This window comes from Pleuronectes platessa, chromosome 10 (genome assembly GCF_947347685.1).
Source record: "Pleuronectes platessa chromosome 10, fPlePla1.1, whole genome shotgun sequence".
NCBI classification, from domain to species: domain Eukaryota; kingdom Metazoa; phylum Chordata; class Actinopteri; order Pleuronectiformes; family Pleuronectidae; genus Pleuronectes; species Pleuronectes platessa.
Genome location: NC_070635.1, coordinates 120,846 through 142,384, shown reverse-complemented (window position 1 = coordinate 142,384; position 21,539 = coordinate 120,846). Strand labels below are relative to the sequence as shown.

Sequence of the window (21,539 nt, the reverse complement as noted above, 5' to 3'; positions counted from 1 at the left end):
AGGGGCTTTGAACAGAGCTTCAAAACATTCATGTAGATCAACTGACTGAAATATTTATTATTGGTGATTGATTGTTGCATCACAGTGAAAAAACTGCTTGAACAGTCATATGATCATTTCTATAAAAACACATTCACACATAACAGATTCGAATTATAACAGATTACAGGTTATAAAGTGGTGCATCTGTTCAATTACCATCTTTGTTAGAGCCAGTCCAACAACCCTCAGACTGAAGTAACGAACACAATGAAACCATCTCTAAAGATCAAAAGTATCAATAACGCTCAATATGAAATCAATAATGAATCAATTAACTCTTAACACTCAGAGTCTGCAGCTCAATGGCAGGAAGAAGAAACAGTTTTAACACAGATGAACTTCAGTTCCTACAATTTCTGAGTTTGTTCCTTTATTTAGGTTCAACACCAGTAACACTTGTTTAGAGGTCGACTTCTTCTGGGTTAAACATCCATCTTGTCCGTCTTCGTCCTCTTGGGTCCTGGGTGTCCCCTCATGGCCAGAAACTCCCTCAGCCTCTTCCTCGTCTTCTTCAGCAGTGACTCACTGGTGGAGCCACTCTCTGGATGACGTTGGTTTGATTCCAACTTCTTTCTGTTTGCTGGACGAAGCTCTGAATTGAAGGTTTCCATTAATTTGTTCCGAAAACTCTGACGTAGATTCATCAGGTCATCCTGAAAAACAATGAAGTCTTTATATACAGTCGCTGATCATCTTCATATACAGTCGCTGACACAGTCTTTATTACCTGTGAGGACGTGTTCTGTCTGAATAGACTCCAGACGTCACGGACGAATTCTACAGGAGTTTGATAAGCAGGAGGACGATGGAGAGCGAGACGCTCTGACATCAACATCAGACCAACCCAAACACAACCCACCTGAAAACAAGATACAACTCATCAGTGGTGAAAATTACTCACATGTTCTGTTGGAGCGCACTTAGTGGATAGACCAGTGCACTTTGAACTCTGAAAACATGCGTACTATGCTGGGCCAACTCCACCACTGTCTAGGTAATACGTCATGTGACACTGCCAGATCACTGTGTGATACGCCGAGTCCAGGATCAGTGTTCAGATAATGAAGCGGGCAGTGCATTGAACTTCTGGGGTTTCATCCGACCGGACTACTTGGATTTAGGCTGAGTATATTCTTTAAATACGCTTCTCTGATAGAATGGGTTAGGGTTAGGGTTAGGTCTTAGGTTAACTAGATTGTTTGTTTTCACGGTTTTGATTTACATTGAATTGTATGAAAAAAAAGAAGAGGATTTTGTGTCACTCAAGTGTTTGAGAGTTAAAGAGTGAAAGTGTTTGACTTTATTCCAATTCTGTTAAGGACTAAGTTCTACTTTACTTTCAACCTTTGAGGTAAATACACTTCGTCCTTAATCAGGTTTTGGTAAATAGAAGATTTTGTGAAAGTAACAGATTAAGTGTCTCTTGTGTTGAACTCTGCTGAGTTTCTATTACTGGGCCTTTGCAAACCTGGAGCCTGATTGACTCATGAGCAGGGGGTGTGGTCAGCACAGCTGTAGCCAATCATCGTCGACTGTGGTTTAAAACCAGGAAGTGTTTGAAGCGTCAGATGAAGAGTCCTTCAGGGGAGGAGTTTATAACACTGCTCTGTTTCCTTTTATTGGAATAAGTGTTTTTACTTTCCGTGCCTGTGCTCATCGGCCTCGCACATCCACCCCCCCCCCGTTCCACACGTACCCAGCACCTTATCACAGGGGGCCTCTGGAACTGCCAGTCAGCTCCCAAGACGGACTTCATCTCTGCCTTTGCTACCCAGCAGTCGCTTCACATCCGTGCCCTCACTGAGACTTGGACCCCCCCGTCCTCCTCTCTTGACCGTCTGTCCTCTTACTTCACGCCAGGAGCCCAAGTCGTCCCCAGCTCCGTCTCTGACTCGAGTCGACCGAGCCACAATCGAGCATCACAAAGGAAACGGTGAAAACAGCCTGAGGACCTCCTCACTCTCCTCTCTTTCTCTGCCTCTATTTCTGCAGCCAAAAGCTCTTTTTACCAAACTAGAATTCAATCCTCATTTTCGAACCCCCAAAAAACTGCATTTGACCCAGTGAACCACCAGATCCTTGTCTCCTCCCTTCAGGACCTGGGTGTCTCAGGCTCTGCTCTCTCCCTGCTCTCTTCCTACCTCAATGACCGAACCTATCTGGTAACTTGGAGAGGATCTGTGTCTGAACCTTGTCCTCTCACTACTGGGGTCCCTCAGGGTTCTGTCCTGGGTCCTCTCCTCTTCTCTTTGTACACCAACTCTCTCGGCTCTGTCATTCACTCACATGGTTTTTCCTACCATAGCTACGCTGATGACACCCAACTGATCCTCTCTTTCCCCCGATCTGAAACACAGGAAGCAGCAGGAGTCTCTGTCTGACTGACAGCTCTCAGTGGACGTCTTCACCTCAACCAATCAACCAATTCAATCAACCTTGATAAGACTGAACCACTTTTCCTTCCAGGGAAAGACTCTCCCATCCACGACCTGACTATTAACTTTGACAACTCCGTGTTAGCTAAATGAAATGTGATAGATCAGTGCGTCTTTGGTTGAAGACTCTTCAGTGGTGAACAGCGCTCTCATGTGGATGAACCTAAGGTTCACAGTCACCACACACAAGGTCCACAGTGTCACTGTGGATGAACTGACCTTAGAGAGTCGACTGCAGCCTTCGACCTTCAGGTGCAGCAGCACACTTTCACACCTCTGAAACAAAACAACAGTTTAAAACATCTGGAGCTGATACCAGAAAACTAAATAAAACGTTTTTGGTGCAACTTCAATAACTGATGGGAATATTAGATTGGTGTGTGCTAACTCTGACCCTCTGGTCCTTTAGACTGAGACAGGGACCCTGGGGACTCTTCGGTCTCTTGGATCTGTAGGGGTCTGAAGGGTCCGACAGGTCCTGACATAGTGAACAGTTCCACTCTGTCCTGTAAGACAAAGAGGAGGGATGAAAAGACACCGTATATTATGATTTGGCGCTATAGAAATACAATTGAATTGAATTAAAGTGCATAATCCAGCAAAACAAGTAACTTCTCTGTTCCGAACAAATAATCTTCATTTATGAGATTTTTAGTTGCACTGAGCAATGCTACAAGATTATGTAGTAAATAAGGTTGATGGTGTTTCACTGTCCTTGAGTAGACGGCCCGGGGCAGGGGAACCCTCATCATGTCAGGTGGATGACACCCAACTATTCCTGCCAGAAGACCCAAGGTCTCAACACAATCTGGGACATATATACAGAAATGAAGGAATGGCACCTTCACCTAAACCTTCAAAGACTGAAGTCTTCATCACCTCGGCCAATGAATGACATCAACCTCATCAGAATCACCTCTTCTGCTCTCACCTCAGCTAATCATGAGAAAACGAGTCATGTTTGATGAGCAGGTCTCCAGCTACTAGTTCAGACCATAGTTCTGTTTTCTGACAGGTGATCCAGACACTTCATTGATGACCTCCTGAATCAATCTTACTCACTATTGTTAACTCTGTCTACAGAGAGCAAGACAATCTCTCGGTCTTTAATTAACTCCTGAAGCTCCTCTCCTTTCACCTCTGACATCCTTACATGACCTGACTGTGACTTCTTCACCTGTTCTTCTACTCTTTGTCTCATTGGATGGATACAGCTCTCCTATTGAAATGTATGCAAGTCACTTTGGAAAACCCCTTTTTCCAACTTAAATGTAAATATGTAAATACTGCAGAAATCCCCAAACCTCACAAGCTTCACTGATTCTTACCACATGTCAGGTCCAACAGGGGGAATATGACAGTCTCTGTGATATCCGCGACCGCAGGATGAGCAGATTATTGAACTGTTATCAGATCCACATGCTGAGCAGTAAACTATCTCTAGTGTCACAGGAGACTCAGGAGACGACAGAGGTTCTGTGAAATCCCCAAAGTCCTCCGAGATGTCACTGACGTGGGACTGAAACACAAGAGAGCAGTAGTGTCACCTAAGTGGTTTAAGGTCAGCTGGTTAATGTGTTAATGCTGCCTGGTCCAGTTTACTGGCTCAAACATCATGATTGACACGTGACTTCCTACCTGACAGTCCTCATCCAGCTCTTCCAGGGAAACCTCATCGTCAGCATCTCTGGCCACAACACCAGGGAGTGAACGTTGAGTTGGTAGCAGGGACAATGGCAGTCTGAACAGTGACACTCTGGGCTGACATCTGCTCAGACAGAAGTCATGCAGTCCAATCACAGAGCTCAGATCTTCAGCGGTTGTTTGAGGCCGTTTCCCTGTAGAGTCTGTTCGTTCAGAATCAATGAATGTTGGTTTGTTAAAGTTTGGTCTCTTCTCTGCAGGTTCTGTTTCCTCCGATACGATGAAGGTTGGTCTGTTGAAAGTCGATTTCTCCTCCACGAGTTTGGGTTCTTCACACAGGGTGGAGGTGGGTTTGCTCTGGGCAGGTTTGGGTTCTTCACACAGGGTGGAGGTGGGTTTGCTCTGGGCAGGTTTGGGCTCTTCACACAGGGTGGAGGTGGGTTTGCTCTGGGCAGGTTTGGGTTCTTCACACAGGGTGGAGCTGGGTTTGCTCTGGGCAGGTTTGGGTTCTTCACACAGGGTGGAGCTGGGTTTGCTCTGGGCAGGTTTGGGTTCTTCACACAGGGTGGAGCTGGGTTTGCTCTGGGCAGGTTTGGGTTCTTCACACAGGGTGGAGCTGGGTTTGCTCTGGGCAGGTTTGGGTTCTTCACACAGGGTGGAGCTGGGTTTGCTCTGGGCAGGTTTGGGTTCTTCACACAGGGTGGAGGTGGGTTTGCTCTGGGCAGGTTTGGGTTCTTCACACAGGGTGGAGATGGGTTTGCTCTGGGCAGGTTTGGGTTCTTCACACAGGGTGGAGGTGGGTTTGCTCTGGGCAGGTTTGGGTTCTTCACACAGGGTGGAGCTGGGTTTGCTCTGGGCAGGTTTGGGTTCTTCACACAGGGTGGAGGTGGGTTTGCTCTGGGCAGGTTTGGGTTCTTCACACAGGGTGGAGATGGGTTTGCTCTGGGCAGGTTTGGGTTCTTCACACAGGGTGGAGGTGGGTTTGCTCTGGGCAGGTTTGGGTTCTTCACACAGGGTGGAGCTGGGTTTGCTCTGGGCAGGTTTGGGCTCTTCACACAGGGTGGAGGTGGGTTTGCTCTGGGCAGGTTTGGGCTCTTCAAACAGGGTGGAGCTGGGTTTGCTCTGGGCCGGTTTGGGCTCTTCACACAGGGTGGAGGTGGGTTTGCTCTGGGCCGGTTTGGGCTCTTCACACAGGGTGGAGGTGGGTTTGCTCTGGGCAGGTTTGGGTTCTTCACACAGGGTGGAGCTGGGTTTGCTCTGGGCAGGTTTGGGCTCTTCACACAGGGTGGAGGTGGGTTTGCTCTGGGCCGGTTTGGGCTCTTCACACAGGGTGGAGGTGGGTTTGCTCTGGGCAGGTTTGGGCTCTTCACACAGGGTGGAGGTGGGTTTGCTCTGGGCAGGTTTGGGTTCTTCACACAGGGTGGAGGTGGGTTTGCTCTGGGCAGGTTTGGGTTCTTCACACAGGGTGGAGGTGGGTTTGCTCTGGGCAGGTTTGGGCTCTTCACACAGGGTGGAGGTGGGTTTGCTCTGGGCAGGTTTGGGTTCTTCACACAGGGTGGAGGTGGGTTTGCTCTGGGCAGGTTTGGGTTCTTCACACAGGGTGGAGGTGGGTTTGCTCTGGGCAGGTTTGGGTTCTTCACACAGGGTGGAGCTGGGTTTGCTCTGGGCAGGTTTGGGTTCTTCCGACACGGTAGAGGTTGGTCTGTTTTCAGGCGGCTCTTCCGGCCTTGTTGACATCTGTTGCTCTGTGTGATCACAGGCAGAGTCGGCCACTGCCTTCACCACTGGAATCTGCCGGTGTTTCACAGAGGAGGTAAAAGGTACCTCATACCTTTTACTGTTTGTGTCACACAGGAGAGTTAGTTGGGCCGGAGGTGCCGAGCTGCCATCTGTCAGATTGTGGTGCTTTGGCAGCACTTTGTGTCCCTGACTGAGCGAGGCCTGACAGCTCTCTGCTGGGACCGACTTTCTGCCCAGAAGCAATGCAGAGTTTCTTTCAAGGCCCAAATGATTGTGCAGCAGTGCGGTGGAAGGCTGGTTCTGATCAGAAACACTTGTTTGTTTCAGAACCAGAGATGGTTTGAGGACTGTGCGGTACGAAGATTGATCTGTCGACTGGATAGAACTGGATGTGATATGCTTCAGACTGACTAGAGAAGAAACTGGATTCAACATCATCATTAGTTTTGTGTTTCTCTGCGGAGGAGACCCTGACTCTAGAGTTGAGGAGGACAGAGGTGGGACATGCTTAGGGCAGGTAACTGCACAGCTTGTTGTCACAGGAGGGGGGGGCTGGTTGAGGTTTGGGCCGGAGGCGGGAAGAAGACTCAACTGAGTGGACAACAACTGTAACAATACAGAAGAACCGCTGACTGAAATGGGGGGAACAGTGACACTGGTGATAGTGGTTTGGGGAGATGGGGGCATGCTGGAGGGTGTGGGACAGGTTGAGGTGGGAGGAGGATTCTGATTGGAGGTTTGTGGGATGGAGAAGGGAATCTTCTCGACTTCAAGTTTACCTGGAAAATAAAACAATGACGTGTCAGCAGCTGATATAACCAATCCACTAGTTGATATTGGAATGTGCTTAAATTAACATCTCATTGTTTCTGAAACTAATAAATGGAACAATCAAACAACTTAAAAGATTTAAAAAAGTGTTTATGAATAACTTGAATAGAAATGTCTGACTCCAGCGGTTGAACTGATCCTGAGTCTGGTGCAGACATTTTATTTACATTATATATAAATAATAATAAATATATATTCATTATTATTATTATATTTATATATAATACATATCTCCCTTTGTGACAAGTTCACATCACATCAGTTCTGTGATGTTCAAGGCCACACACACATTACAACACAGACTCACAGTTCTAGTCAGAATGTGAGACCGCTCCATTGGGCTGTGATTATCGGGCGTGTTTCAACCGAACCAGGAAAAAAATGCCTCTTGTCTCAATTGGATAGACCAACAACCAATCAGAGCAACGTAGTATGTGACGTATGTTAAGCGACTCATTGGGAGTTATTTACTGACGCCGGGTTCACACCGGACGCTGAAGCGACGTGCAGCGATCGTTTCGGCGTCGAGTCTTTTTTTTGTGTTTTAATTTTCCAATGACATTATTAAATGTCCCCCTCTGCCCATCCACTACAGCCACACAAGCAGTGATAGAGATAAAAAGAGAGAGAGAGGGGGGGGGGGGGGGGGGGTCTACGTATTCTCCACATAGGCTTGAGTGGGTAATTTACCCTCGACACCTGACATGTAACGGAGCAAACAGCGGAGAAGTTCTTCAACATGGATGATGCTGGCAAAACTACTGGCAATCATGGACACTCCCCCCCCCCCCCCCCCCCTCCACAAAACACTGGACAAGCTGAGGAGCAGCTTCAGCCACAGACTCATTCAACCCGCTGCTCTAAGGAACGATACAGGAAGTCGTTCCTCCCAACTGTATAAGACTACACAACTCCTCTACCTCTGTCAGAGCAACCATCACTGAACTGACCTAAACAGACCTGTCTCCTTCACTGTGTAGCCTGTACAACACTCCACTCCATATACTGGAACACTTACTCCACATCATATGTGATATGTGTTAATATAAACCATATTGATATTATATATCATTTATACAATAATACTGTCTTTGCACACTCTGTCTACATATTCTTACACTCATAGTATATTATATTATCTATTGTATAGTCAAATACTTATATTTATACCTCTACTATATATCATATCACATTATATCACTGTCTAACAATAACATTACCATCATATTATCAGTACTATTACCATGATCTTGCCACTGCACCTTATCTACCTATTTATCTTCTGCTTCTTTTTTTTATTCTTTCTACCTCAATATTTTTTTAATTTTTATTGTATTGTATTTTATTGTATTCAAATATACCGGCTGCTATGACGATTTAATTTCCCTTCGGGGATGAATAAAGTAATATATCTATCTATCTATCTCTCTATCTCTCTCTCTATTAAATTAATAATTGAAGTGGAGAAGTGCAGTGAGTTGTATGATCCTCAGAACATGTTGTATAAAGACATCACCAAAAAAGACACATGTTGGAGCAACAAGTAAGTATGTGCTTTTATACGAATGGATCAACGTGATATTATGAGATGTGATATTCAACGTTCTCTGTTCCTCTTTCAAAATGAATGCGCTGGCGATGTCTTCTAAAACAGACTCAATGGCAGCTTCAAGCGCACTTTGATGACGTGGTTGATTACGTTACTGTTGATCATCTGTCCATCATCGTATAAAGCCCGCCCTGACAATCTGATTGGTCCGAACATCATTACTGCGAAATCTGATCTCGTTTAGTTTGAAAATCAATCAGTCGGGGGGGAAACAGAAACGTGCAAAAGAGTGTGTCACACGGCGACAGTGTGAGCGTTGGCAGCTCTGCGTTAATCTCGCGAGAAAAAGGGTGCAGAGAGAATAGAAGAGCTCAATGCATGATGGGAGTTCTCCAACAGTCTAGACCTACAACAGCATAACTAAGGGATGTTTTAAGCTCAACGTTAAATGTAGAGATGGTGTCTGACTCTAGAACCCAGAGTGGGAGCTGGTTCCACAGGAGAGGAGCCTGGCAGCTGAAGGTTCTACCTCCTGTTCTACTCTTACAGACTGTAGAACCACCAGAGAACCGGTGTTTTGGGAGAGCAGTGATCCATCAGGACAGGACAGTGTGATGAGCTTGTTGATACATGAAGGGTTGGATTGTTCAGGGGTCGGATTTATAAAGGATGGCGTAGGATTCCTACTAAAAGTGTGCGTACGCACAAAAGCCGGAAATGGCGTTGGCCAAAGCTAATTCCGATTTATAAATCCGTGCGTACGCACACCTGAACGCGATGTTCACAGTCCACTTGGAAACATTCGTCCGTGGATCTGCCTCCAAATCCGCCCTCCACACGCCCATCGTCCACCATGAATGGTCGGCACGAATATTAAATGATGCCGCTGACCAATGGGCTTCCACCGTGAGTCCTGACGGAGGCACGGCATCAAGCGATGAGAAGAGGAAGTGAAACTTTCTGACCCTGACATCGAGGTGTTCGTTAGTGAGGTGAAGAGCGACTTCATGGGACAGCAGTGATGTCACTAATAAAGAAAATACACTGACACTCTGTGGATAACACAATGTGTGGATAACACAATGTGTGAGATCAGAAATCATTGAACCTTCGCTCCCTCCTCGTCCTTCATTCACGTGCACACACCACAGAACCCCGCACCACTGTCACGGCAGGATTTATTTATTTAGAGAATTGGGCCGATTCCATCACATCTGTGGATCCTCACCTCCACTGGGACATTTTTTGGGAAGTGTCTTCATTTCTTAAGTGATCTCCTGTGCACGGTCACGTTCACTGCAGTGAAAAGAAGTACTGAAGATATTATAGAAGATATTATTAAAAACTATAAATGACTCGGCTCTGTAACTCCCCTGTTAAATAGAATATGAACGTAATTTGCTGTAAGTTGTTTTATATATTTTTTAATTAAAAGACTCGGTGGAGCAGATATGTCGCGCGAGCAAAACTAAGATGTTGGTTTTAATGTAAATGATGAAGTGGATCAATAATCTGCTTCAGTTCATCATCTCATGTCTCCAAACGTTCGTACGCATGAGTCAGAGTTTGCTTAGAAATACGCACATTTTCCCGTCAAGTTCGTTTTTATAAATCCCAACTTTGGCGTACGCACGTTTCAGGCCCCGTTTTGTGATCCCAGATCTTTCTATGTGAGGATCAGGATCTTGATATTCAGAGTTTCACAGGGAGCCAGAGCAGTGAGATGATCTCTTCTGGTTCCTGTCAGCTCTCGTGCTGCAGCATCTTGGACCAACTGGAGGCTTCTCACAGACTCACTGGGACGTCCTGATGATAAAGACTTACACTGGTCCAGTCTAGAGGGAACAAGTGGGCGAGTTTCTCAGCTTCCTTCTGAGACACGATGTTCCTAATGTTCATCATACTGTGCAGGTGGAAGGAAGCTGTCCTACAGACTTGTTCTATATGTGGGTCACATGTCCTGGTCCTAACTCAGGTTCCTCACAGTGGAGCTGGAGGACAAACTAACACCAAGGGGACTATCTGGTCCCACAGTGTTTCTCTCAGATATTTAGGGACAATTACAATGAACTCAGTCTGAATTTAGAAGTTGTGGGTCGTCCAGACCTTGATGTTCTTGAGACGTTCCTGAAGTTGAACTAAGTGATTAGATTCATCAGCTTCTTATATGTACAGCTGGGTGTCGTTCTCACCATCACTGTTTCTCCTTCAGATAATTTTCTGTAATTAAGCAACCAACTACTTCCTGTTTACACCACATGACCACTGTACATAAATGTTCATGAGAATGTTCATCAGAATGCTTTGGTCACCACTGTTACTCATTATTTCCAGATATAAAATGATCAGATGAACACAGCTCACCAAAGTTTAAAAGCGTATCGAGCGACTGGCGGTCGACGGTGACCTGCAGCAGCTGCATGGTCTCAGGAGGAGACAGGTCCTGGTCCTGAAGATCCTTCAGATGACACTTCACCTGCAGAAAGAAAACAACAAGTGGTTGACTAACTCTGTTTTGTTTACAATTTTTGTTTAAGTTTCGACCAAACAATTCAGTACAGACACAAAAATAAAATCACAGACTAGTGGTTGTTCACTTCTACCAACTAATGTACTCGTGTCATAGTGAAGACTGAGGGAATTTAATAAAAGGCTTTAAAGTCTATTTTGTCAAGATGAGTCAATAAATTCTTCAGTTATGATAAAAAATGTGCACTGTGCATTTGTTCCAGATGTTTCTGACATCATGTTGATGATCACCGGAGCAGATACGTTAAAGATCACAGTTAGGCTCCGCCCACACTCTTTCAGCGTTTCCAGCCTCGATACTAAAACTAATCGTCAGAAACAGTTAAAAAAATTAATCATCGCTGTTCCCCATTCATAGTGCAACCAGCTGCTGAGGAGACAATCTACTGGGTCGCTGGTCCACAGACGTCAAGTGAAGGAGACATCGTCCAGATTCAAGTAGTTAGCAGCATTGATGAGGGGAAACATCCCGAAGGAATGAAGCAGTAAACTGTTAAGAGCTTTGGGTCATCAAGACTAGAAAATGACTTTATTTAAATACAGAACATTGACTTCCTGTTTGCATCACATGACCAATGTGCGTGAATGGTCATGTGGTGTCAGGTGTGTTGGTGTGGATGAAGGGCCAGGTCTCACCTGAGAGCAGCACCTGAACAGGCTGTGCAGGTCCTGGACGTTCTGAGCTTGATCTGAACTCTCAGTCACCAGAATCTGTTTCTTCTGCAGCTGGTTCAGTTTCTCCATCTGCTTCTGAATCAAGTCACTCTCACTCCTCAACTCCCTCTGCTCACATACCGACACAAATTCAATCTTCATTACAAAAACTTCATTGATTATAGTTACCCGTTAATTTTCTATCCATCAACTGGTCATGGGATCAGCTGTCTGCAGGTCATGTGACGTTACCTTGACCTCCTCCATCAGGTTGTCCATCCTATTCTTCAGGAGCTGAGCACAGAGGTTGAAGGATGTCTTCAGCTCCGCGTCCAGCTGAGATTCTCCGTCCTTGATTTGCTGCAGCCTGAAACACAACGTCCTATATTTACAGCTGCTTGTCCCCATGGAGACGGCAGACAGACAGGAGCGTACCTGGTCTGCATGTCCTTCAGACTCCGACTCGCTGTGTCTCTCTGCGCTCTGATTGGCTGAGTCCAGGTCACCAGCTGCTTCTTGGTATGGTTCAGAGCATCACTGACGAACAGGTACCTGAGAGGACGAGACGCAATCAGCTGATCTGAGTCATGGTGTTCTTGTTAGCTCAGAAGGAGGCTTTGTCTCTCCAGAGTCCACCGTGTTTCTACCTTTAAACAGACTTACCACACATTGGCTCTTTCATGTTTGAATGTTTTAGCAGCCGGGCGCATCGTTGAAGCCGTAGTCTAACTTTTTTAGTTTGAAGAGTGACGACCCCCTCCAGCCTAACCTGGACACTAAACTAAGTTTGTCAAAATAAATGTCTCTGTTGTCAACTCCTGTCCCCTCCCTCCTTGTCCCAGTCTTTGAGCCGGGCTCAAACATAGGCCTCTACTTTACCAGGCAAGTGCAGTTAAATGTCCAGTTCACGTCTGGTATTTGGTGATAGGATGCACCTGCAGGTGGATCTGAAGACTGGGAGGTTCAGATGTACTGGGTGAGGTAGCTGTGGCAGATCCAGACAGATGTATTACCCTTATCCTTCCGTTTAAGTAGCTTCATCCTGTGAAATAAATATTTATTTGGGGGACAGATGGTTTCCAGATTTACCTTGTGACAGCCCCCCCCCCCCCTGGGTCTTGAACACTCACCAAAGTGACTCTATACTGTGACTTCTACATCTCAATCACTCTGTTTGCAGAGGCCCTGACTCATCCTGTCACCAAAACACCAAATGCTCAGAGTCCGTGTGTGTCCTCAGAGACAGAGTGTCCTCAGAAACAGTGTGTCCTCAGAGTCTGTGTGTCCTCAGAGTCAGTTTGTGTCTTCAGAGTCTGTGTGTGTCCTCAGAGTCAGTGTGTGTCCTCAGAGTCTGTGTGTGTCCTCAGAGTCAGTGTGTGTCCTCAGAGTCAGTGTGTGTCTTCAGAGACAGAGTGTGTCCTCAGAGTCAGTGTGTGTCTTCAGAGACAGAGTGTGTCCTCAGAGTCAGTGTGTGTCCTCAGAGACAGAGTGTGTCCTCGGTCAGTGTGTGTCAAACTACAGCTCATTATAGAAGCCTCATCATGGGATTCAAACAGAGGCTTCTTCACTTCTCTTCCATAATTAATGGTAAATGGTCGGTATTCATATCAGTGTTCAGACGATAGAAACGATGCTGAAGTCCTTCATCATCTCACCGGACCAATCAAAGGAGCCGTTTGTTTTATTAAAGCGGCCGTGGGAGGCGTGTACCTGTGGTTCATGTGACCAATCAGCTGACAGTCTCGACAGGTGTACTGGAAACATGTTCGGCAGAAAAGTTTGAGCGGCTCAGACGGGTGGAGTCTGCAGAACTTGGTAGGAAGAGTCGAGACGTTTCCTGAGGAGACAAACAAAGACGCTGAGCAGGTGAGAGAGAGAACGCCCCCGATCCACAGATAAAGGAAGTGACATCAGCAGCTTGTGGGGGGGTGGGGGTGGGGGGGGGGGTCTGACCTGGCGGCTGGTTGAGGATCCGGTGTGATCTGGTTACTGTGACTCTACGATGAGCCGACACACAGTCGTCACACAGAGCCTCAGCACAGTCCACACACCAACACCTGGAAGAGGAGGTGTCACAGCTGCAGCACTGAGGAGGTGGAAGAGAAGGAGGAAAAGAAGGGGGAGGAGGTGGAAGAGGAAGAAGAGGATGAGGAGGAGATGGAAGACCAAAAGGAGGAGGTGGAAGAGAAGGAGGAAGAGAAAGAAGAAGAACAGGAGGAGGACGGGAAAACGATGAGACAGACGTGATCAATGTTTCGCTGGAGACACAGGAAGTAAAATGTGGAGAAGGTTCCAACAAAAATACTTTGTTACCTTAGTTAAGTAGAAATGTTGGGTATCTATACTTTACTGGAGTATTTATTTTTCAGACGCCTCGTTACTCCTATTTCATTTTGGCCTGTTTTCATTCTGTTTGGCATCGCTCAAAAACACACACAAAAAAAAACTACTAAAGGCCGGCGCATGCTTCTGCGTCTTCAGGGCCCCGCAAGCGCAAGAGCCTCCGGGCCCCTTACGTGCTGATGTGTCTCTTCTTACGTGCTGATGTGCGTCGCCCAGTTTTCTAACTATACGACAAAGCGACGCGAGCCTGACGCAGCCCGCAAGGCTTGTGATTGGTCTGCTTACTACATCCCGTCCGGAGTCTAGTTTCCGGTTTCATGTCCCATAATACCGGCAGAAATCACGGAAGATTTAGAAGAAAGAATATGGACCAAATAGAAGAGCACTTGGCAGAAGAGATCCGGTAGTATGATCGCTTGTATAACCCGTCACTGACTGGCCGATTTGTCCGCCAGAAAAAGGCTACGAGGAGCCGGAGTGGCGATGTAAATAAACAGTCGACGAAGAAGAAGACGTCTCTTCTTTGTGTGTTTTGTCTTTGAAAAAAAAACGTTACTCCGCCTAGTGTTCTGGCGGTGAATTGCGTTGCAACACGCGCAGCACGTTAGAGAAGTATAAACCAAAACGAGTCCGTCGATGCAGCTGCGTGGCCTTCTGCAGTCGCAGGACTATAATTCAGCCTTTACTTGCTTACGTATCTCTTCTTACGTGCGTCGCCCAATTTTTCTCACTATACGACAAAGCTCCGCAAGCCTCACGCAGCTTGCAAGGCTGTGATTGGTCCGTTAACTAAATCCTTTCCAGAGTCGCATTTCCGATTTCATGCCACATAATACCGGCAGAAACCACGGAAGATTAGGAAGAACGAATATTGACCAAACAGAAGAGCGTTTAGCAGAAGAGATCTGAAAGTATGACCACTTGTATAACCCGTCACTGACTGGAGGATGTGTCCTCCACAAAGAGGCTCTGAGGAGCCGGAGTGGCGATGTAAATAAACAGACGATGACGAAGAAGAAGATGTCTCTCAGGTCGTCTTCAACAAAAAACGTTACTCCGCCTAGTGTTCTGGAGGTGAATTGCTTTGCAACACGCGCAGCCCTTGGAGAACCATAAATGAAAACGAGTCCTTCGACACAGCTGCGTGGAAAGCCACAGACGCATGCGCCGGCCTTCAGCTCTCAGCTGCTTGAGAGTGACAGCCAATCAGCTGAGCCGCTGAATGCTTTTGGGGGAAGGACTGAATTGTGCATGCGCGTCTCTTTCGTAAAAATATGGCAAATAATCATTTCAACTCGATTATAGTAGTTTGGAGATCGTTTGACCCAATAATCGTAATGACGATTAAATTTCGATTAATAGAGCAGCCCTACCTCAAGGTCTCTTACAATTAAGGTTATTGATAATATTCCTTTGAAATTTGACTATTTGCACTGTTACCATGCTTATTGGCAACTAGTTATCATGACTTCCGCTCCATGAAACGCATGTTAATGCTCAGTATTACTTTTATACTAGCAGTTTCGAAACCAGTACTTTTACACTTTTACTTAAGTAAAAAGCTTGAGTTGGTACTTCAACTTCAACCGAAGTCTTTTTAAACCGTAGTATCTATACTTCTACTTGAGTAATGAATGTGAATACTTTTGACACCTCTGTACATAGAGTACAAACTGTACTAAACAAACATCAGTGGACCATGTCTTTTAGTTTGACTTAATCCAACTGTGATGTGACTCTGGTTACCTGCTGATTGAGGCTGACTTCTGTTGTCTCCATGTTGGGGACAGGACTGTCTCTTGCTGTATCCATGTTGGGGACAGGACTGTCTTTTGTTGTCTCCAGGTTGAGGACAGAACTGTCTCTTGTTGTATCCATGTTGGGGACAGAACTGTCTCTTGTTGTATCCATGTTGGGAAGAGAACTGTCTTTTGTTGTCTCCAGGTTGAGGACAGAACTGTCTTTTGTTGTCTCCATGTTAGGGACAGAACTGTCTCTTGTTGTCTCCATGTTAGGGACAGAACTGTCTCTTGTTGTCTCCATGTTAGGGACAGAACTGTCTCTTGATGGCTCCATGCTTGGGACAGAACTGTGTCTTGTTGTATCCATGTTGGGAAGAGAACTGTCTTTTGTTGTCTCCAGGTTGAGGACAGAACTGTCTTTTGTTGTCTCCATGTTAGGGACAGAACTGTCTCTTGTTGTCTCCATGTTAGGGACAGAACTGTCTCTTGTTGTCTCCATGTTAGGGACAGAACTGTCTCTTGATGGCTCCATGCTTGGGACAGAACTGTGTCTTGTTGTATCCATGTTGGGAAGAGAACTGTCTTTTGTTGTCTCCATGTTAGGGACAGAACTGTATCTTGAAGACTCCATGCTTGGGACAGCAGAACTGTCTCCTAAAAGACAAAGATACTATCAAATGTCTCATAGCTGGTTAATAAGAAGCTGCTGAATCAACACTCATTAAATGATATGATGACTACATGATATCATCATATCTAGTATATTAACTAGGTCTGCCACTAACTATCGATTAATCTGTCAACTATTTTACTGATTAGTCGATTAATCTAAACGATAAATTTTCCTCCAAAATAATCGAATTGACCATTTCATTTCATTTCATTTCATTTCCTTGGCGCCGCCCCGAACCGCGCAGCGCCAAGGAAAGCCCGGTGCCTCCTATCCCCCCCCCCCCCCCCCGTTAAACCTGTGTGCGGGTCACATGGGCTGTGATGCGCCTCGCGCCCTGCAACGATGGTTTCGACATCGAATAAGTCAAGTTCGCTTAATAATGTGCGTGAGACAGACTGTGTACTAATGTTAACATCTTTATTCTGGTCCTCACTTGATTTAATTATCGAATATGCATCCCATACTTTGTATTCCCCTTATGTTGTCCTGGAGTTTTAATTTCCCTAATTTTCCCAATCACATAATGAAATGACCCCCTCTGCCCATCCACTACAAGCACACAAGCAGATAGATCGAGAGAGAAAGAGAGGGGGGGGGGGGGGGGGGGCTTTGAAGAATAAATGTCATTAATGACGTCGACTAATCGCAGCAGCCCTAATATTAACATATTATAATAAATGGTATTATATTATCACATGTAATCATTTAATATTAATTGTAAAGGTGTGTGTCTGCTTCTAACACGGGACACAAACATGAAAAAACTAAAACAAATGTCTCTGGTGAAGAAGTGCTGACTCACACAAAGAAGACAGACAATGAAGACACACACAAAGAAGACACAGACAATGAAGACACACACAATGAAAACACACACAATGAAGACACTCACGAAGACAGAAACTCTGGAGACAATTCTCTGGATTTTACCTGGAGCTCATGTCTGAAAACGTCAACACCAAGAACTGCTTATGGGGATTTTTTGTCATATTTAAACATGTGTGACAATCAAACTAAAGTCAACACTGAACTTTGTCTGAGACAAAAACTAAGGTGAAGCTGAACAGAGATACAAAGGGACAGAGAGACAGAGACCGACAGATCTCTCGGGAATCAATTTTTTAGGGCTTAAGGTATTTTTCTGCTGCAATACCACGAGTGACCACTTGTGTGCAAGGATGAGTAGCGTGTGTGTGTGTGTCTGTGTGTGTGTGTGAAGTTTATTCATATGCAAGTTCACTAGTTAAAATGTTTCTTTATTTTGTCCTTCACTTTGTTTAATGTCCAGCTGTAGGGTTGCAAAATTCCGGGAATATTCAAAGTTGGAAACTTTCCATGGGAATATACGGAATTTACTGGAATACACAGGAAATTGTGTGGGTAATTTATACTAACTGTATTTACCTTGTCATATACAGACATAAATATAAACATTTTGTTTTGTCATAGGCTGATTTGAGCCCTGAGGAGACTTTGGGCACTTGACTATATGCTTCTGCATCTTTGTGTCATTCTTTGCACAGTATTTGCAAATGCACACAGCCTTTCCTTCTACATTGGCTGGAGTGAAATGTCTCCACACATGAGAGTGCACGTGGCAATGCTCTGTAGAATAAGATGAGAAGAAAGCTTGTAAAAAAACACTAATGCAATGCCAGAGATATAAATAGTTGGCATGTGGAATCGTCTTAAAAAATATTTTACTATTGATGGATAAATGAATAGAAAGAGGTTAGATGAGCAGATGAACACTCCTCAATCAGCATGTTAATATATTTTCCCCAGTTATATCATCGAAACTTACCTGACTAGTCCTGCACACTACAGCAGACCTCAACAGCCCTGCTGTAGAGTGAAGGATGCTGGGAATTATCTGTGCATGTAATGGAAGAATGCACAGTGCAGGGTTGAAATTCATCGAGCACTGTGTGCTGCATTCCATAAATCTTTAAACTGAGTTTTGAATGATGTTTTTATGCTCACACGTTTAAACCTGCTACACAACACAACACAAGACGCGCACAGTCAGGACATCAGGGTTCAAGTGAGCAGAATGATCCAGAGACATGAAACGACATCATTGATTAATAACTAAATACATGTGATTATCAGTTTGTGTGAAGAGGGACACACACACACACACACACACACACACACACACACACACACACACACACACACACACACACACACACACACACACACACACACACACACACACACACACACACACACACACACACACACACACACACACACACCTGTCCTCTGAAGTGTTGTAACTTAATTGTTGCAGAAGAAGCGCCGCCCCGCTCATCCAGAAATATTAATATGAATTCATCAGGTTTTATAGAGGTGATGAGGATGAAATCCATTTCATCGTTATTTTATACATTTGGTCAATGTATTAGTAAATTAAATAATTTTCTGTTTCTACTGTAAAACTGTCATGGTGGGAGATCTGCCCAGCAACCATCAGAGGAGGAGTGAGACTGGAGCGGCTGCTCGTCACTTCCGGACTCCAGTGCTAAGAGGGGGGACTGCGCCTGCGCACCACTGAGGAAGACCCAAGGAAGACCTCCCCTCGTGATTGACCAATCCTGTTCTACCGACTGTTATCAAATATTCCCACCGGCTCCTGTGCGGCTCGTGACGGTCCGGTGCTGCTGGAGGGCGGGGCTGTGTGTTGGGGACCCATTGCTTTGATGTAACTTTTAATAACTTTTCATCCTTCTAAATAAATACTGGATTGAACCCAACCGACACCAGCTCTTCTCATATTTAGGATAAACGAACACGCAACGACTAACTTGAGGATGGAAACTTTCATCAACAAACACGGGGACTCTAATAATTTCTTAACACAAGAATACAAAGAAATGAAACACTTTCAGTATTTGGATCATATCACAATGCTTTGCTCTTTTTATTCATAACCGTCTGTCAGACGACAAAGAGGAAAGGTCTTGAGACCAATCCGCTAAAAGTTAAGTGACAAAGCAAATGAAATAGTTGCAAACAATCCTTTTATAATTATCCTATTCTTCCAACAACATCGATACAACACTCGCGTTATTTCCTGCCAATCCGCTTCTGTGACTCACCTTCACTTCCGGGTTTTTTCATCAAAGTGGAACAAGATTAAAGTCAAAGATGACATTTTGTAGAAAGTAAAGAAACGTGAAGTTTTCATTTCCGCTCTTTCTTCTTCTTCTTTTGTCTCTGGCCTCCGTCTTTTCTTCTTTGGCTTTTACAAAGAAGTGCGACATAATCTTTGAGGAGTGTACCGCCACCTGCCGGGGCGGAGTATGTATGACACACAGTCTTGTTTCTACTTCTCCTCTTTTCTTCATCTGTTTATTTTCAAATCTTTTTTCCTTTTTCTTCATGTTTTTTTTGTGATCTACTTCCTGATTAATCTCTGCTGTGTTAGTCACATCTGAAGGTTTTAGTTTGAAAAGGTCAGAGCACAAATAGGATTTGAATATACAATTTTGTCGGACTGTGATTTGTTTGGAACTTTCCCTCATCTCAATAATAATATCATTACTAACAACATTAGTCAAATTACCTGCTCGAGTCCCTGAGGTGAAGTTATAGAACAAATCCCTCATCTGTGTTACATCAAATAACATTAAAAGTTACGTTAATGAATACAAGCAAAACAAACAGAAGAATAAAGATCTTAAATATTTTGTTGTTATTAAAAGATTTCAAGGAGTAAAACCAGAGAATAAAAAACAAAACATGTAAAAAAGAAAGAGGAAATCAGCAGCAGGTTCCTGAGACTTGATACCACACCTTTATCACCCTGATAATATGTGCCTATACAAACTCTACAAACTATGTATACAATGCAGGACACATCTTAACTATTTAACTTCTGTACCCTACATATATATATATATATATATATATATGTAATCTAGGTATTACATTTATAACATGTTTGATCTCTATTAAGGATAGCTATATAACCTCTGTAACCTGCATAACACCTACCGCCTATAAATAAGCTCTGTAATATCTAAACTTTAGAATATCTATAGCCTTTGTAATATCTATAACAACATATATTCTATTTAACACCTATCTTTAAACCACATATAATGGATACATAACCTGTTTGTGACCTGTATATAACTTAAAAATTGTAAATATACAATCGGTTGTCTTTTGTTTTGCATCAGATTCTTTATTTGACTGAAATATTTCTTTGAATTCACAGATGATAATTTTACACAAATTGCCTGTAATTATGCACTGCTCTGCTGCCGAGGAGGAGGAGGAGGAGGAGGAGGAGGAAGGAGGAGGAGGAGGAGGAGGAGGAGGACATTTATAAAAGAGCCACACTCTACTGATAAACAGTGGATGGATTCAGACTGAGGTGAGTTTCACATGAATTTAATTGATTTCATCATCAGTTAGTCAGATAACAAACATGTCTGATATGTCATATTATTATTATTATTATTATTATTATTATTATCATCATCATTATTATTATTATTATTATTATCAAATACACGATTACCAACCTGCACTTGTTAGTTGGTTCAGTGTTGGTTCTTTTATCTGATCTGAACCTGTGTTGCTGGTCAGAGCTGAATGATCACAATTTATAACAATAAATGTTATATACACTTACACACACAGACACACACACACATATATATATACAATATATATTTATATATGCATATATTTATATATACACACATTTATTTTCATAGCATAATACGCTAACATCCGCTGCTGGTCACTAACAAACGATTACACCAACTGGTGGCAGGCATTAATGAATGCAGCAGAACGTACATTATCTCCATCTGGTCCTTTGTTCAAAAGGGAAAGTGTTTAGTTTGAGAGGTGAAGAGGTGACGATGTCTGAGCGGCCACATGGCTTTCATAGTTCTGCCCCACCAGCCAGTAGCCAGTCGGCCTGTATCATTGATTAAAGCCCAAAACACTTGATGGTGCTAAGGTGCAGAGTTGTGTCCCTTAAGGCCTCTGTATGCTGGAGGCAACTAACAACATCTTCTGGTAGTTGTTAACATAAATTGTGCAAAAGACCCAACGGATTTCATCCTCTCGTCCTATACTTTCAATAAACACACACATATATGTTTCGTAGCATAATACGCAGTTCAATGATCTTTGTAAGAGAAGGAAACACAAATAAAGATTCTTGAAAAGAGAAAATATTATTTGAATTGACCCTAACCCTATGTGAAAATAAAATGTCACTGGGAGATAAAGAAGCGATACAGGTGAAAACACATGAAGATAAACAATCAAGACAAGTTAAAAAGAGATTAAAAAAAAGAATAAAAGTTTATTGAAGATTTTAAGCGAGG

The 21,539-nt window shown here is 44.1% G+C and overlaps 1 protein-coding gene across 1 annotated transcript; it reads right to left on the bottom strand.

Annotated features, from left to right (window-relative positions):
• Nucleotides 1-33: 33 nt before the first annotated feature.
• On the bottom strand, nt 34-16,203 carry LOC128449117 (uncharacterized). Its single transcript, XM_053432156.1, has 13 exons — nt 15,514-16,203; nt 13,378-13,510; nt 13,135-13,261; nt 11,860-11,976; nt 11,677-11,791; nt 11,407-11,553; nt 10,606-10,717; nt 4,116-6,640; nt 3,806-3,996; nt 2,872-2,983; nt 2,697-2,753; nt 770-901; nt 34-695 (listed from the first exon to the last, which is right to left on the bottom strand). The coding sequence occupies exons 1-13, from the start codon at nt 16,138-16,140 to the stop codon at nt 465-467; spliced, it is 4,626 nt and encodes a 1,541-aa protein (XP_053288131.1). The 5' UTR covers nt 16,141-16,203; the 3' UTR covers nt 34-464.
• Nucleotides 16,204-21,539: the final 5,336 nt, after the last annotated feature.